Here is an 18,471-nt window from a genome sequence, read left to right on the forward strand (position 1 = left end):
GCTCCAGTGATGGATGAGGGAGGTTTCCAGGTATTCATTTAGAAATGCTTATTAGAAACTGTAATAATTGACCCGCTGAAATCAATAACTGCAAGAAACCAACTCATATTGAAACCAAGGAAAACATAAATAATTTTCTCTGGGCTGCTTACGACCACGGACATTCTTATCTGACAAACTAGATATTCAGTAACTTATCAGGATCGTTACAGCCTGAATGTGTGGTCAGATAAAACACCTTGTAGATGGAAATGCCGACACAACTGATTAACTGAGCTGTGTGTGACTCGTATCTGTGTTCAGGACGGCTCTGAAGAACTGACCTTCCACTACTGGGCGTTGTTCGATGGCCACGCCGGCTCCGGGGCGGCTGTGGCGGCCTCCCGCCTCCTCCATCACCACATCGCGCTGCACCTTCAGGAGGTGATGGACATCCTCTGCACTCCGAACCTGCTGCCCCCCACGTGCCTGGGTGAGGAGCCCGTCAATCACCACCTCACCCCGACGTCCCAACGCGCCCTCACCAGGGCCGCCTCCCTCCGGGGCGCCGCGGGGGCTCCGGGTTCACCCAGCGCCCCGCCCACGCGCTTCTTCACGGAGAAGAAGGTTTCACAGGAGAGCCTGGTGATCGGGGCCATCGAGAATGCCTTCAAAGACATGGTGAGAGGCGTGCGCTCGCTGTCGAGGAGAAATGTGCAAGCCCTTGATATAATGTGCTTTGAAAAGGTCTTCGATAAACTGTGCAATGTGAAAAATACAGCACACACACACACCATTTAAATTAGTTTGAAGAAAAAGACAATTTAACCTTGTACAATCTTGAAAACACTGTCCCTGATTCTGTTTCTGTTCTGCCCCCGGTTCTTGGACTATCTTCACATCTTTTGAAACTCATATTCTTATATATATATTTATGAAAATAAGAGAATTCAGATATTCGATGGAACTAACAGTATATACAGAAAGTGTATATTAACCCTATGATTAACAAGCAATAATTTGAAAATCTAGTTGAAAGGTTTGCTGCTGTTGAGCCCATTAACTGTGAAGAGGGATTACAAGTAGATATTCCTACATATTGACAGTTCGCAAGCCAAAAAGGTTGGAAAACCTCTGCTCTTAAGCTGATGTACAGTACGTTGTCAATGTGTTATGTTTATACAATATTCTCTGGACTGGCCTTTGTGCAATATGCATCTTCCCTCAACGTTCCTTGATTGCTACTCAAGTTAGCAATGTCCTACATTTCGCAGGCTAGTCAGGTCCTTCAGTAAAAATGGGGGTTTGTCTTTGCATACATTTTCCATTTACAATACTCACACAAACGCAGCGTAACCGAGCTTGGTAGAATCTGCACAATGCTATAAACTTCCCTTACAAATTCTTTACAGGATTTACTTTTTAGTTACACATTGTACACTGGGACCATTCAGTGTTACCTAACATCCATTAAACTCTAATTGCTTCCTAAGTCAATTCATATGGATTCACTGTAATTAGAAGGTCGAAACAAAACGCACGTGGACGTCCCGGTTTCCTGCTGTCGGCTATACCTGATAGAAGCCTGTCAAGTTTTGTCCTGCACATGACAAAAACACCAGCATCATCGTGACATGTCCTAACCTGTGATTAAAATGGTCTTTCTTTTAAGATAACACTTCACACCATCTCTGTATTTTGTGTATCAAACGCTCGGAGAAGAGCTGTGGGTGTTGTTGTCTTGGATCATTTCAATTACAACTCATTCACATTGTGGTGAGTTTGTATAAAAGCCCAATTAAGCTCCTTAGACCACGACCTCAGCACTAATCCTGTTCAACACAGTTAGTATTTCACCGAACACGACGACCATCTGACTGCTCAGTTGTTGTTCAAACAGCTATCAAGCGAACATCAGTGAAGTAGTATCTGATTACTCCAAAGTTTGGCTATATTTGGCATTTAGGCATTCACTGTGTTCCTGTAAGTTGACATGAACTCGTCTGGAGTGTCATTCTCATCTTGCGGCCCAGAAGGCGATGAGGTGCAGGAGGCCGAGGTGTGGTCACACACATTAAACTGTACAAACACTGTGATAAGTACACGCACAGATAATAATAATAATAATAATAATAATAATAATAATAATGATAATACATTTCATTACACATGTTCACTCACACACCAGCCTCCGCAAATTCATTAATTTGGGGGGTTGGTAAGTCTCAGTAAGTCAGTCAGCCAGGGAAGTAGTGGACTCTACACCTCCAGGTCAGCAGGACACACACACCACACACACGCACACACACACACGCGCCATCTGGCTGTGCTGTAAGTGGATGAAGGAGACTTAACTCGTGCAGTGTGTCCAGGAGATCAGGACCAGAGCCAATCAAAACAGTGCGGGCCTGCCTGACAGGCTTTGAGGGGGACGGGTCAAAGGTCACTGGCCTCAGTTTTTGAGCTGCAGGATCTCTGATCAACAGTCCCCGCTACGCTCGCCCTCGGCCAGGTTGTGGAAGAGCAATGACCGTTACAGTGAAAGATTAAAGTCGCGCCTATGGAAATAGTTTATTTTCAGTCAGTGGACTAATAGTTTCTGCTGAGAACATATCAGATATACAGTACATTGTGTATTATTGAATATATATTTAAAAAAAACCTGGATCAATAAGGCAAATACAATAGCCCCATGGGGTAAAAGAATAAAAGAATATTAAGTATTTACTGTATGTTGTCTTGCTGCTGTTAACTCCACCCGTCTGGCCTCGCAAATGAGTTAAATCAGATGCTCTGAGGTGACTGTTGACCCGTGTGTACACATCACACATTCTTTGATTAAAGCTGACATTTGTTCTGTTAGCTAATAAATCAACCCACCTAACAGAGGTTAGAGTAGATCTTGGTGGAGGGCAGCGCTGATCTATTCTTCGGAAAACACAATTCATCCTGGTGCTTCCACCTTTTAACCACTAGGTGGAAGTGTGCAGTTGACTATTGCCTATGACCACGGAAAGGGAACTAGTTTACTGGGGCACTTGTGTCTTTGTGTATGTGGATCAGTGAATGGAAGGTCTATTGTGGGTTTTTCTGGTTCATGATGGGGTTTTTTTCCTCAAACTTGGGACAATAGCAGAACTACTGACGGGACGGTGTTGTACTGTCACAGTTAAAATGTGTTAAAGTAGCAGGGCAGTACTCAGCAGAAATGCCGTTTTATGAGCAGGATTCTGATCGCAGGATATGGAAATCATCGCCGTCTTCTTACTCGCGGAACACATTCTGACTTTGCAATTTGCTTCTTTTTATTGCGCTGTTCTGGTCCTTCTCTATTCATCCTTTTCCTGTAGCCAACATACCTCTGCAGAAATCCAGTGTCTCCTCTCTGTCTTCAAGGGGAAATGCACTGAAACGCACCATTTCAAGCATCGCAGCTGACTTGCAGCTTACTGTTCAGTGTCTTACTAATTCGTTACAACATACACTCACACGGGAGCTCTGAATGGGCCGTGCTTCGCTGCCGTCATTTGTGTTCATTTCAGTCGTCATTTCAGTGGAATTAAATGCAATCAGGTTCAATTTCTGCTTGGAACAAAGAACTGTGGCTTCCACTTTTTCTTTGCTGAGTTCATTCATTCATTCATCGTCTACCGCTTTATCCATTTAAGGGTCGCGGGGGGGTCGCTGGAGACAATCCCAGCTAACATTTGCTGAGTTGCTCGTCGATATTGGCAGTTCTCTCACCCCCATAAAAAAAAGGCCCTCGGTTTCTTTTAAATCTATTTTTTTTTAATCTTTTAACGGCGCTCGTTCTGTGAGAAAATGGGAGACGTCAGAGAACCTTGGGAGGGTTTTCGTCGCTCAAATTCTCAGCGTCTGAGTTCACCGCGGCCTCTGCATCTTATCAGCGGGACCCACCTTTAATTCTCTGCGCTGAGCACATGACTCACTGCATTCCTCGGGAAAGTGGCCGGCTTGTGTGCGGAGTGGCTGCTCGGGCCCGATAAACACTCAGGGATGTGAAAACATAAAAAAAGATTTAAAAAAAAAAAGAAGAAGAACAACGCGTAGCACAGAGACCAGAGTCTTATCGCTGGGGGAGTTTTGTTGGGCCAGGATGGATGTAAGGAGGGGATGAAATCACTTGGCCTAATGTGACCCTTCTCTATGAGGGTGATTAGGTCGAGCATCACATGGGCAGACTGTCACATCTCACTGCCAGCGAGTGAGTATTTTAGAGCCTCATTTATGATACGGGGTGACCGGGAATAGGAAAAGGCTTGCGCGACTCGCCGATAAGACCACGTAAATCATCTTTACAATCTGTACAAAACCGAAAGTGTTCAAACTGCAACCGTCATCACTGGGTTACACAGTCCACAGAGGAGACGGAAGGAAGTCCGTGCTTGTGGCCAAGAAATAGTCTCACTCAGAATCCTGATTAAAACTCACAACGAGTGTCGCCTTTGCGTTTCAGTTTGTGTATCAGATTTAAAAAAACCAAACGAGATTTAACGTTTTACGAAAACCATACTTCCAGTTATGCAGAGCTAAGCTGGCTTGAGCCCTGACCGGTTTGAGAGGGTCATACTTTTCTTTTGCTACTTTTCCTGCACAAGGAACGGTGTGCTGGCGGTGGTGTCAAGGTGACTTTTTGGCGTTCGTGACCGGTTCATGTGAAATACAATGGCTTCATTTAAAGTCAATTGTCTTTTCAAAATAATGGCCGATATGATGTGGCGATACGCATTTTGCATTAGATTTGCAGTTGGGACAGTTTAGTAGAATGAGACGCGTACGTCTGAATATTTTACGTGTCAGTGTCTCTCTCTCTATTATTTAGCCGAGTTGTTCGATTCCTCCTGGCGGAAGTGGAGAGGAGAAAGGTGTAGATGTTTATGCAGACATTTTCATTATTAAAGACTTTGCCCGCAGCAAAAAGGAAAGGTGAGGATAAATATGTAGGGCTCACTATGGATTCATAATTCATCCAGTGTGAAGGACACATTTGTTCACCTCCCTCCCACTCGGCTCACTCTCTCTCTCTCACACACACACACACACACACACACACACACACACACACACACACACACACACACACACACACACACACACACACACACACACACACACACACACACACACACACACACACACACACACACACACACACACACGCACAAACGCACACACATGTTCGTCCTCCGTGCCCCTTCATGCCCTCTCACTCCTGAGAAATGTGTTGCTCATTCAAGCAGACTGCTGCAACATTTGAGAGTGTGTGTGTCTGTGTGTGTATGCATACATACGCACACACAGACTTTCTGTCTCATATAAAAACCGTACACAGCGTATACAATGTATACACCCATGCAGCCGGATCAAAAGTATGTAATTATGGACACGGTGCCCGCACGCACTACAGTACAGTCCAGTTGTTCCCTCTGAGATATAAACACATACTGTAAACACACGCACACACACGCACACACACACACACACACATTTACAGAGTTGTAATTAGATGGAGGTCATCTGCAACAGAGCAGAAGGCGATGTGCTTTTTCTGCATCCATCACGGGGAAACATCTCATGGTTGGACTAACCCATTTTTCATGCCATTCACTCCGTTGATAGTGACGGAGGGGGGACGTGGGTGAAGCGCCGAGCGGGTCGTCCATCTTTCCAGGGCAACTTTCGTCTTCTGTTGTGCAATTAAAAGCAGACCGACGACAGCCAGAGAGAGAGAGAGAGAGAGACAAGAGAAGAGAAGGGTTAAACCAAGCAGCATGAGCAGCTCGGTTCAAATGAATGTGAGCATTTTGATTAATTCACCGACAGGTTAATTATTCATCTAATTAATGGAGTAATAGCGTGTTTTTTTTTTTTCTTCGGATTGCTCTTTGGGTTTAATTAGCACCAAATTAATCTGGGCTAATTAACACGGTGAAATAACCGGCAGTCCCTCCAAACTTTCTCCTCTCTCTCCTCTTTTGGTTTTCATTTTGTTTTATTGCTCCTTGGCACCCCTGATGAATTAATTCATTATGTTGCTTTAATTAATGATGGCATCTTGGCAGATTTTAAGCATCGGGGTAATATTTCACGCAGTGTCGGGTTCTTGCCTAAATGCTTCGGTGCCGCTGACCTTTTTTTGAAGGCTGAGTTAATAAGAAACTTGATTATTTCCAGAGGATGTGTGTGTGTTCTGTGCTCCCATTAAAAGGATTAGTGTGTGTGTGTGTGTGTGTGTTTGTTCAGGATGTACAGATAGAAAAGGAGAAGGCGGTCTACAACATCTCAGGGGGCTGCACTGCTCTGGCGGTCGTCTGTTTACTTGGGAAGCTCTACGTTGGGAACGCCGGGGACAGCAGGTGAGATGTGCACACACGCGCACACACACGCACACACACGCACACACACGCGCTAAACGAGTGCACCATCGTGATAAGACGAGCTCAGAATGTGTAGGCCTCCCCTCCCTCTCTGTCACTCAACTTGTCGCGCCCTGCAGCCAGCAGGAGCGACAGTGTCCCAGCTTGAAGCCACAAGAGATTTGTGTTGTCTGCTCCTCACCCTCAGAGCGATCATCATCCGGGCAGGGGAAGTCATCCCCATGTCAGCCGAGTTCACACCCGAGTCAGAGAGACAGCGGCTGCAGTTCCTGGTAAGCGAACCCCCTCCCTCTGCCCCTTTCTTACGAGCACAGCTGTCAGATATTAGAAGAGCTGACCCCCCCCCCCCCCCGTTGAGACACCAGCCACGCTCAGCTCTGTCTCTCTTGCACTGCCTGCTCTCTTTGAAAAGCTTAATTGTGTATGGAATTGTTTTTCCTATCCCCCGGGCATGTCAGTCGTTTTTTTCTTTCTTTTTTTGTCTCTTCATATCAAAGGCATACATGCAGCCCCACTTATTAGGGAATGAGTTCACACATCTGGAGTTCCCCAGGAGAGTGCAGAGGAAAGAGGTTGGGAAGAGGATGCTGTACCGTGACTTCACCATGTCAGGATGGTGGGTTGATTGCTTCGTCGATTCTCTACGAGTTTACCACCTCATCTAACTGTGAGGATACCAGTGTCTGACTCTTTTCCCCTTTTCTCCTTGTACTGCTTCAATGTGTGTGCCTTCCTGTTACATTATTTAATTCCAAACACATTTGTTAAAAATCCTGTTGAATTATTTACACCGTCTTACTTAGTGTGCGTATTGCCAGGTTCATTTATGCCCTCAGAGAGGAGAATATTTATACATATGTAGAATTAATCTGAGCTACCTATAATGCACGCAATATGAAGATGAAGGTGGCCCATCATAGCAATGTCTCTGTGCAGGAATGGTGAATGCCATTCAAAGCCTCACCGTCTGATGGAGGCCAGGAAGTGGCCTTGACATTTCTGCTTCAGTGTGTGAGAAGAATGCTATGAGGAATCCGCCGGCACCGCGAGGGCCCGGCTCTTTATCTCTCCGCGGAGAGAGAGGGAGAGAATTAAAATAAAAAGGTCAGAGAGACTGAGGGAGATGGTGTGAGAACGGAGAGGGAAGAAGAAAAAAAAGTACACAAAGACAGATGGAAATGTGCAAGCGAGAGAAACAAGACGAGAGAAGGGAGGCGAGGAGGAGCGACCAGGGTGTCGGAGCGGTAAGTTTTCTCCTAGGCAGAGAAAGTGTTAATTATTCAACACAATCGTTGTGACACTGCTACTGAGGTCAAATGTGGCTAAATGCCAAATGGCAGAACTCTTAGTGATCAGAAAGGTCTGACAATCAGAACCTGAAGTGGACAAAGTGCCTGTGCCCAGATTCTACCCGAGCGTTGGATAAAAAGACAACATCTCTTAAATGTGTCAAAAGAAACTGTGTTTCATAAGCATGAGTGAAGTAAATCAGAGCATTTAATCACGTAATGTTCTCTCAGTTGACAGTTTATGCCTCTGTCAGAGTTATGATATTATATCGGACTATTGTTTCTGATTATTGATGTGCTAAGCATATTCTTTTTTGTCAGGCTGTAGCTGGATCAAGTGGAGATCATTTTAACCAGTTGATGTACCACCGTGGTTTCATATTTAGCAATATCATATCTCCCTCCAAGGATGAATGGATGGACGGAGAGTGACTACAGCCGTCAAGATATAATTCAATAGACGTAAATGTAATTGTATTCGTACTGCGCTAAATCAGCGACATGCATCATCTCAAGACACTTCACAGAGCAACATGACTAGATGACAAGACTGTACAATATGAAAGAGACTTCACTCATGCTTACTGTTGCCCAGTGAACAAGCACAGGGCAACAGTGGAAAGAGGAACAAAAAACAACTCTCTTTCAAGAGGGAGAAACTTCTAGTAGAACCCAGGCAGGTTGTAATAATCACAGTACTCGTAGCGATACTTAAACGTGTATCAATAATAACACACTAGCTGTGATATCTGCACCAGTTGAGCACTAGTGGCAGATCTGGATCCTGCAGCTTCTAGAGAGAGAGAGAGAGAGAGAGAGAGCCCAATGCATCATGGGAGTTCCCCTGCAGCATATGAGGGATGGTTCAGGGGCTCAGTACAATACTTCTACAGGACATGTAGAAATACTCAAGCAAAGTACATGCACCTCAAACCTCTACATACATGCACTGCTTAGTGTTAATCTAATCAACACTGGTTTTCGTAATTGAGTTATTACAAAAAGTTATCTTTTGGTTCTGTCTTTTTCTTTCTAGAAGGGTTTGAATTACTTCTACCACTAGCAGAATGTGTTATGCGTACGTACGTGTCCATGCACATACGAGGTAAGTGGTAGGGGGAGAGGGGAGGGGGAGATGGCGAGAGTAGCCTTAGGGACGTAGCAGGTGACCGAGGACAGAGGAGCAGTTTGTTTTCTGACGCCGCCTCCCCGTGGGTGTTCTGCGTCGCCGCTCGTTTCAGCAGATGTAGGTCAGCCGTCGTCTGTGTTCCCCCGCCGGGGGCTCAGAGCTCTCCGCCTGTCGTCTGCCTGCCTGCCGACCGTCTCCGCAGCGCAGAGGGTCTGTGATGTATTATTAATCATCAGGTTCCAGCGACGAACCCAGTTCTGTGTCAGTCCACACACCGGGCTAAAAGTCGGAGGCTTTGAGATCAGTACGCTTCCCGTCGGCCGCCGCGGCTGACCGCTCTGATGTGCGTGTGGGCGTGAGGTAACCGTGTCATCCTATAGGCGCGGTTCAGACGCTCTATAGGCGCGGAGGATCGTTTCTTTTATGTGTCTCTGCAGCTCGCTGTCGGTGCATGTGCACACTCTCCTGTAAGTCTGCGTGCCCACATGCTGCGTGCGTGTGTGTGTGTGGGTGTAGTCCAGCATCCGTGATCAAGGCCGTGCTCTAATGAAGGCATACAGGCCTGTGCAGCCCACTTCTTTCTTTCTGTCTCCCTCCCTCCCTCCCTCCCTCACGTTCTTTACCTCCCCTCCCTCAGCCAGTTGGACCTTAGTCGGAGCTTTGGCTTTGGTGTTGCAAACAGTAATGGTTTGTCGATGTCCAGGGTGGAGGCCAATTTTAGCTTTTGCGAGGCGTCCTGGAGTGATAGATGTTGAGCAGTCAGCCGTGGACGACACGAGCCAAGCGCCATAGCAACGCAGCCGGCCAGGAGGAGGGAAGATGGGGGGGGGGAGAAGGTGGCTGGCTGGAGAGCACACAGAGAGAGGGGGGGGGGGGGGGGGGGGGGGTGCTTCAAAGACAGAGAGAAATGTAAGTACATTTAGGTAATCCGCAAAGATAGAAATAGAGATAAAGGAGGGCAGAGGAAATGTAGGATGGAAAAAGGTTGGTGAGATGTGAGATAGAAAAAAACTATGGTTGGCCACATAGGAGTGCTCGCTGGGGTGTCTGTCCTCCCCCCTGATCCTACAGACAATAAATGACAGAGGAGCGAGGGCGAACGCACGCCTTCATTCACCATCCCTCCTCTCCCTTTCCCCTCCACTACCCCTTTGTACCAGCTTGACTGATGCCAACAGCCTACACGTAACACGTGGACAGTCATTGGGTCGTCGCCGTTAATTTCTGTCCCCCCCCCCCCGAAAGCACCAGTCCCCGGTCTATGAAAAGCCCATCAAGGTCGGCCAAAAACAAAAAACCCTTATCAGTTGCACCAATTTGTCTCGCTCGGTAGTTTCTGACACAGTGTCCCCGCGAAGTCTGTCGACAGGTGAGTGAGTCTGCGGCGTTTGCGAATATAAGATGAGCTCTCTTTGTCGTCCCTCCGCACGCCATCAACACCACGCCCGTCCTCTCCTGCCCGCGACTCGGCGCCTGCAGAGAGGACGATGTGAACCCTTCCCTCCTGCCCTCTCTTCCACTCCCCTCCCTCACTCCCCCTCTCTCACACTCTCTGCATCAAATTGCGAGACCGAACATCCCCTGAATGTGAAAGCACTAATATTATGGTCAAACAGTTCGGCCTTTGAGCAGCTCCCCTCGCCGCTTTTTTTTTTTTTTTTGGAGGGGGGGGGCGGACTCAGTGTCCCCGGAGCAGGAAGAAGGTATCACAACAGGATCAATGTGGGTCTTTCTCCATCTGTCACACACTCGTTATCGCAAAGCCTTGACAGGCCGCAGCCGGCCGCAGACACACGCGTCGAGGGGGAGACTGTCCCCCCCGACAGCGGGCTCGGGGGAGTTCGATCCAAGGCCTCTCTGAAGTAATGGCACGCGTCTCTTTGTTTTAGTTTCTGCCTTTTCTTTTCCGGAGACTCCCTGAAGGAGAAGCACTCAAATGAAATGAGTTTGGAGTGACGTGGCACGCAGTAATGGCGCTTCCCCCTTTCTGTAAATAGAGATTGGAGACCTGCCCCAGGTCAATTAACGTCTCTTTTAACGCTCGTCTGAAGTTTCCCCTCACCAGACTGCTGCTCTAGAGGTTTTACCATTTCACATTTCAAACGTTAGCGGGGGAGGCACCTCAGCAGGCCCGTTACTCTGAGCTGCAGCTCCTCGCTGGCGAAGACGGTCTCCCCGGCGGCAGACTGTGTGTTCTGAGTTTGTGGCTTTTGTCCGCCGCGATAGTCCTCGCTCTGCACACTGTTGAAAAAAAAAAACAAGAAAAAAGAGAAAGGGAAAAAAAAGTGCTGAGAGCAGCAGTATCGCGCTCGCCTAAGGTGGAAACATATGGTCTCTCTGAGTGGAACCAGCAGTGATGTAAAAACCATCCTGGTCCCTGCTAATCTGCTTCGCAGCAGCAGGAATGCCTCGGACGGAGGTGGGTCAGGCCCTCGTCACATGGCATTTGCAAAATAACCCTTCAGGTTAATTTGAAGCAACTCCTCAGGCTAAATAGCTGCCATCTTCTATATTCATTACTATCCAAGCGCACTTCAAAAAAAAACCAAAATCATTTCGTGACAGTTGTGAACCCCCCCCCCTCGTCTCCTGCGGTCCAAAGGCTAAAATAAATGATATGATCCATTTATAAATGTCGATCCAGGTCAGGACTCCTTAACATGATTTTCATATTCCCAGCACCTGGTGTGAGTTGTGAATGGAAAACTTTGTCCCGGCATCTCGACGGCCGGGGAATTGGCTCATATTCGCTCTGGTGCTGTAACACGCAGACAGCTGTTCCTTTGAAGTAAAAAAAACAACTGCCAATGGATGAAAAAGAGAGTATACTCACTAGTAGTACTGAGCTGGAAAGGTGAAAAGTGTATCTTCAGATCTGGCACGAATACATATTATACAGTCATTTTTTTTCTTTTTTTTGCCCCCCTTACTACTGCAGCTCTGTCTGCTCCAAGTGGGAAGATGGTAAATTATTCATCATTTGGGGGAAGTTTAAACACTGCTCCGAGAGCAGGGGGATGTGAACGTGGATACTCTTGCATCATTCAGCCGTTTTACATCCACACACAAGCACGCACGCACGCACGCACGCACGCACGCACGCACGCACACACACACACACACGCGCACACACACACACACACACACACTCTGCAAACTGCTACAGACAGACGCAGAAAACCAACCGTAAACCGTGATTGTCTCATATATCAATGGATGTCTCCCTTTTTGCCAATAGTGAGACTTTTACAAGATCAGTTAGAGAGAGAGAGAAAAACAACAAGGAGGGAATATTACGCTCTGTGTGATTGTCTGAGCGACTTTTCTATCTTTTCGTCGTCTGTCTTCCCCCCCCCCCATCTTTGTCTCTGTGCCAGTCGCCGCGGCCGCAGGGCCGGCAGGGGGGGTGGTGGGGGTGGGGCTGGGGAGGCGATGTATCTCCCGGGGCACGTGTACACTGCCTGCCATAAACCAAGAACCCATTAAAGTGTCCTCTCTCCTCTGCACAGGGCGTATAAAACCATCGAGGACGATGACCTAAAGTTTCCCCTGATATACGGCGAAGGGAAGAAGGTAAGAGGTGCTCGGGCGGCCGCTCATTGACAAAGTTATTCCCAAGGCCTTGTGTGCCGTCCCCTGTAATCAAAGCTCGCCAGGGCACCATTAGTCAGCAACATACCCCCACCCCCCCCCCCCCCCCCTCCCCAACCCCGTCACTCTGTGGAGGAGCTTGTCAGTGGAAAGCATTCCTCGCCTCTCTTTTTCCTCGTGGATTGACATCGTGCACCATCCTACAGACAATATCTTACCGGTAATGGGTTTTTTACGCTTCAATGTCCCGAGGGGTCAGCGGTTGGACTCCGACGGAAATATGATGAAAGACAGAGTTGAAACGTGTCCAAAAAAGAATGGCATACGTTAATCGAACATACCCACCCGCGGGAGAACCTCGTCGGCGCTTTGACGCAAAACACAAAGGAAAAGGTCGAGAGCGCGGCGCACCGCTCATGACATTTTCCTGCCCGTCAGAGAGACGCCGCACGCGCGGGCGGTGTGCGGCGTCTCGTCGTCGATGCAGTGAAAAGGTCAGAGAGGGAACAGGATGGATCGGAGCGTGCTCTCCGTGGCCTTCTCCGGCTTTCTGTTTCGACGCAGACAGGCGGTCGATCCGTGTTTGACTGATGGCTGGGGGGCGGATGTCACCCACACAGGGCTCTCTGCCTTGCGACCACATTCCGGTTGGCCCCTGCACAGTTGGGCCGTGCCCACGTCGCGTCCTCCTCCTCCTCCTCCTTTGATGTGAGTCGCGGAGATGGATGGCTAAGATAGAGTGAGGCGGCTTTGTGCAAGGGAGAGGAATGCCAGAGCACTTCAAAGCCCGGCGCGCAGCCTGCTGGGCTCCAGCGCTCCACAATTAATCCCAGGATGTTTCCCCTTCTCCGCCCGAGGAGCTCCGCCGCCACTTTGAAACACTCTGCCTCTTTCTGGCTCCGTCTCTTTCGCTCCCTGTGCCGCGTACCGGTCGGCGCTCACTCGCACCGGGCCTCACTCGCCCTCGTACTCTGTGTCGCCCTTCGTCGCACACGCTGCACAGTAGATTCAATTAGCCCAGTTCCCCACTCCACCGCCAGCGGCCATTTGTAGAGGCTGCGGCGGGCGATCTGCGCGGACAAAGGGAATCAGAAGTTACAAATGAGTCTGATGGCGTCCGGGGCTCGGAGAACGATCGTTGGAACGACGTTGCCAATAGATTCAAGGTTCCGGCTGTACTCTTCGGTGAAGTGTCACCAGCGGTGTCATTTATGTGAAAGAAGAATTCTATGAGCAGGGATGAACGCACTAGCCTGACAGAAGGCGAAGTCACATTGGGCCTAAACTCCAGACAACATCCCCGAGCCCATTTTCCACGGATTCGCCGGAGTTTGCCGTTCACACGCGCAGAACGCAGCGTCTTCGTGCGAGACTGTCCAGGTCAGACGTGTTCACAGCCGGAGGAGCATTTCCGGAGCGTTCAGGCAAGGGGGTCGGCGCCTGCGTAGGGCGGTTTCCAGAAATTGTACCTTGGAGCTGGCGGGAAAAGTGCGGACTTTCGATGCATGTCTAAAGACGGATTCACAAGGAGGGGTTACACACAGTTTGGGGTCAAATAACGGCTAAACAGTTGTCCAAATGTTCCCTGACCGCTCATCAGTACCTTATTACATACTCAATATTTTGGTGCAGGTTTCCGCAACTCTTCTTCTTTTTGCCGACAGATAATTAATTTTTTCATATCCATGTTACCAATATATGTATGTAGTTGTAGCTGCACTCCCTCCACTCACCTCCAAAGTAAAGGGGTTGATGACACTTTGGCTATAACTGTTTCCCCCGTCTGATGGTTTGACTGTGCCCTCCGACTTTGTTGTAAGCATGAAGCCATGTTCGCACATCTCAGAAATGGCTTTTGAGTGATTTCAGTGTTATCATTACTGATGGCAATAATGTCTAATGCTACAAAATAAAGGCCGTGGCTTATCCAGAAAGACCTCCACTGTGTGCCTAATTAAAATGAAGCCTGTGCCTTACTTGCCTCTGGTCCTTTGCAGGCTCGGGTGTTGGCGACCATCGGGGTCACGAGAGGTCTAGGGGACCACAATCTCAAAGTGCACGACTCCAACATCTACATCAAACCCTTCTTGTCCTGCTGCCCAGAGGTAGGCTCCTTCTGGAACCCTTCGCCCTAAACTATGTCACGTCAACCTCTGCACAAAACTGAGAGAGTTAACAGTTGAAGTAATAATCTGGGAATGTTCCACAACTCCACGACAGTTTTTGTTGAAACCAAACAGTGGATTGTTCCTTTTTTCTCCTGATGTAACAATGTGCCGTGCCTTCCCCTCCCAGTGTCTCCTGCTCATGACTGCACTGGTCACAAAGCCCATGAATCCTGTCCATCTTTAATTCATCGCCCTCCGAGTTCAGCCGTAGTTCAGCCTCCTATATGATCTTAAATGTCTTTGTCCAGTTTCTTTGGCGTAGCTGTTTCCGTTTGTACTGTATGACATATGCAAACTTGAGCATTTGGGGATCCCGCTAGAGGCCAAATGGAAAAAACATTTCTGCACGGAAGAAATTCACGTCCCGCATGGGTTTGTGAAAAAACCCTCTCTGCAACATCTCAAGTTGGAAATACCGACCCTGACGTTTTCAGGTCACAGGCTGTGAGATCGAATGTAGGCGGCGGGTCAAAAATCCAAACCTGCGGCCGTCCAGGTCCTCCAGAGATATCTTGTTGCTGCTGAAATCTCTAGTTTGAAATGGACTAAGGGAACGACTATCTCCTTTCAAGGGTTGATAGCCTCACTCCTTTTCTTTCCTGCGAAGCTCGCCTTAAATCACTAGATTCACCACTACACGGATGCTCCTGATCCACGTAGACGCCGCTCTGGGTCCTTTACAACTGCTCTCACTGTAGTTACTATCTAAACGCATCTTATACTAACAGGAAATCCTTATTATTATGTCATGTTAGATTTCAATCAACATACATCCCTCAGAAGGGCACTGCCAATTCATTTTCTGTTTTTTTTGTATTTCCAGATTTTCTCTAGAGCCCTTTCACAACCGCCCTGTTTTTCTTTATTGTTTTCCTTGTTTTGTTTCCAGCTGTGGACTGCTCCTTCTTTTTTAGCGTGGGAAAATAATGTCGATTGACAATGGACAGTTTTCAGTCTGTATGTTTATGGTTTGATTTGTGTGAAATGGGTTTGTTTCCGGCGTGAACATATCACACATACTCACAACCTGCTCAGAATTTGTGTGTTTGGACCTGGGACAAGCTGTTTGGGCGGAAGTGTAAATTCTTTGAAGATAATCAAATATAATTCCATTCCTCCTCCACAGGGAATGCAGAAAGGTCCAAGTGCTTCCTACAAAGCATACAACTAGGGCTGCAACGAACGATTATTTTCACAATCAATTAATCTGTCGATTATTTTCCCGGTTAATCGATTAGTTGTTTGGTCCATAAAATGTCATAAAATGTCATAAAATGGTGTAAAATGTCGATCGTGTTTCCCGGAACTCCAAGACGATGTTTTGTTTTGTCCACACACCAAAGACATTCAGTTTACTGTCACAGAGGAGCAAAGAAACCAGAAAAAATATTCATATTTAAGAAGCTGAAATCAGAGAATTTTGAACCAATTAACATTTATCGAAATAGTTGGCGATTCATTTTCATAATGGATTACTAATGGGTTAACTGTTGCCGCTCTACATACAACTCCTAAACCTGGTTCTGCCCCCTCCCCCCCCACTCACCTCAGGTCAAAGTTTATCCACTGGCGCAGTGCGAGCATGGAGCCGATGACGTGCTGGTGCTGGGAACCGACGGTCTGTGGGACGTCCTCTCCAACCAGGAAGTGAATGAAGCGGTCACCTCTTTCCTGTCCAACTGCGACCCCGACGACCAGCACAGGCACGTTCACAACCCGTCACTCGGCGCTGAACTGCCTCTCGCCCCTGTCCCGTTCGGAGGGGCGAGTGTTGTTATTTAGATGCGATTATGCAAATAGGAAAGCCGAGCTTCGAAAATCCACCTGAATGTCAACTGATTTTTTTTTTCTTCTTCTGGCTGTTGGCAGATGTACTTATTAGTTAAATACTGTGCGTAGTTATTATCAGATGCAACCAGTTCATCCGATTGTATTGTCACCATTAAACATGTATCAATTTTTTGTTATGCCAGGTACACAATGGCAGCTCAGGACCTCATAATGAGGGCACGCGGGGTGCTGAAGGATCGCGGCTGGAGGATATCCAACGACAGACTAGGCTCCGGAGATGACATCTCCGTCTACATCATTCCCCTCATGTACGGCAACACGCATTAGCCGGGCGGGGGGAGGGGGGCGACGTAACTGCAACCGCCACCAAAACATACCGTAACCCCGACTTGAACTCCCCACACCCCCATGTGCTCTGTTGTTTAAGTGCTTTAGTGTGGACTCCCTCTGTCGCTGAGGGGATCCGACACATTTCCGCCCAGAGGTGGGATCTCTGTCCAGGCCCTTTTTTCCTCCCCGTTCGTCATGTGAGGATGATTTTTATCTTTTATTTTTTCAATAGAAATTATAACTACTGCAGACCTACCTACCTGCCGAAGTTTAACTACAGAAACCCCCCCCCCCCCCCCCCCCCCCCCCCCCCGCCTCCCGCCCAATCTCCACTGTATTTCACCGACGAAGCCATCGTGAACCTCGCTGCGGAGCGCCCCGCGCTGTCATGGACCAGATGGGAGAAGAACGCAAATCTCGGGATCGCCGTTACTAACGAAATGCACAGTGTTTCAAAATGTGAAAATGTAAATACTCCCAGACGCAACACATTTGATAAGTGTATTAGGTTAGGCGCCTGCACAGTGTAAAAAGAAAAAGAAAAGACTAACATGAAGACTGATGTCGTGTATATATATGAGTTGTACCTCCTCTGTTTCTTTAGACCATTAATGAAGCCAGGGTCTGAAACCCCCCCCCCCCCCCCCCCTTGTATGCCTTCTTCAGATACATACATCAACTGTTTCTTTGTTCATTTGTACCCCTTGCGTTGCAATACTGTACTCACCATTAAGGAAAACGGCAATCGTTTGGAAATTAAGAAGCAGATTTATGAAGGAGACACAAACCCTGCTTACAATCATCTCATTGTACTATTGCATCCAGCCCAGCATTTACATCCGTTCAGATTTAAGAAGGAAAAACAGACAAAGGGTTTCTGTTGCACCATTAGCCATCTACCTCATGACGTTGTCCTCTGTTGTCGCCGACCTCCGTCAGTGGCCGTTTGCACGCTGCGTCCTCAGCTGCCACCTGTGCCACTACTCACTTACATTCCTGCGGTTTTTGCTTCTGTATCTGCAAGATTTGTGAAAAAAAAAACAAATGTCGTCAGAAGAGGACTGAAGCTCGTAGACACTTCACCCTCCGTGTCATTGTGATCAATATTCCTCCCCGGTACAGTGGTTTTCCCACATTTCATTCCTCCAGTTGTACGTTTGGGCTTCTGCCGATTGTGCACAAATATTGTGCTGCACAGGCGATGGAAGCTGGTGCGACATGGAACAGACTAACTTAATTTAAATGTAAAAAAAAAAAAAAAAAAAATGTAAATAACCTTCTCCAGTGGATTCCTTTCTCGTCTCTCCGACCGTAAGTGATCCTGTATCCTACCGGAACGAACCGTAGGAAGTCGTTTTGGGAAAACTGAGAACGGTGTAAAACATGGTGTAAAATGTTCACTTTCCTGCTCTATTAAAAAAAAAAAAAAAATCCTGACCTTTCGTGACCTTACCTTTTTCTTCACACATGAGTTTGCTGTGTCATTAAGAACTGTAAACACACATCACAGAAAGATAACTTGATGATTAATGCATTGGCTCAACATCAGCCATGTAAGAAAGAGGACCTTTTTCTTTTAGGAACTCGGTGCTTGGATGAAGTCGATCCCTTACACTCCAGTAACTGTATAGAATAAGGCCGTCAGCAGTCAGACAAACTGTGTCAAGTGAGTCCCAAAGCAATATGCGGATAAAGGATGAAGGGTATCGGTTCAACAGAGTATCCTGACGGGGGATTTCATGGCGGAGGCTGCAGCGAGGGCTGTAACTGGACACTGAAGCACATATACCCCGAGG

At 47.6% G+C, this 18,471-nt stretch overlaps 1 protein-coding gene and 1 long non-coding RNA gene across 2 annotated transcripts in view; one reads left to right on the top strand and one right to left on the bottom strand.

The window, feature by feature from the left end:
• The window catches only part of ppm1h (protein phosphatase, Mg2+/Mn2+ dependent, 1H), a 30,067-nt gene extending 11,955 nt beyond the window's left edge, over nucleotides 1-18,112 (top strand). The window contains exons 3-10 of the mRNA XM_035642917.2: nucleotides 304-660; nucleotides 6,244-6,356; nucleotides 6,565-6,649; nucleotides 6,875-6,993; nucleotides 12,305-12,368; nucleotides 14,384-14,491; nucleotides 16,106-16,257; nucleotides 16,528-18,112. Of these exons, the coding sequence (XP_035498810.1) occupies nucleotides 304-660; nucleotides 6,244-6,356; nucleotides 6,565-6,649; nucleotides 6,875-6,993; nucleotides 12,305-12,368; nucleotides 14,384-14,491; nucleotides 16,106-16,257; nucleotides 16,528-16,672 (1,143 nt within the window). The 3' untranslated portion in view covers nucleotides 16,673-18,112. The remainder of the gene's footprint in view (nucleotides 1-303; nucleotides 661-6,243; nucleotides 6,357-6,564; nucleotides 6,650-6,874; nucleotides 6,994-12,304; nucleotides 12,369-14,383; nucleotides 14,492-16,105; nucleotides 16,258-16,527) is intronic.
• Nucleotides 535-11,037, bottom strand: LOC124850130. The gene is made up of 3 exons (XR_007031001.1): nucleotides 10,917-11,037; nucleotides 5,589-5,686; nucleotides 535-678 (listed from the first exon to the last, which is right to left on the bottom strand). It is a non-coding gene; the product is annotated as an uncharacterized LOC124850130 (long non-coding RNA).
• Nucleotides 18,113-18,471: the final 359 nt, after the last annotated feature.

This window comes from Scophthalmus maximus, chromosome 7, assembly GCF_022379125.1.
Source record: "Scophthalmus maximus strain ysfricsl-2021 chromosome 7, ASM2237912v1, whole genome shotgun sequence".
Classification (NCBI taxonomy): Eukaryota; Metazoa; Chordata; class Actinopteri; order Pleuronectiformes; family Scophthalmidae; genus Scophthalmus; species Scophthalmus maximus.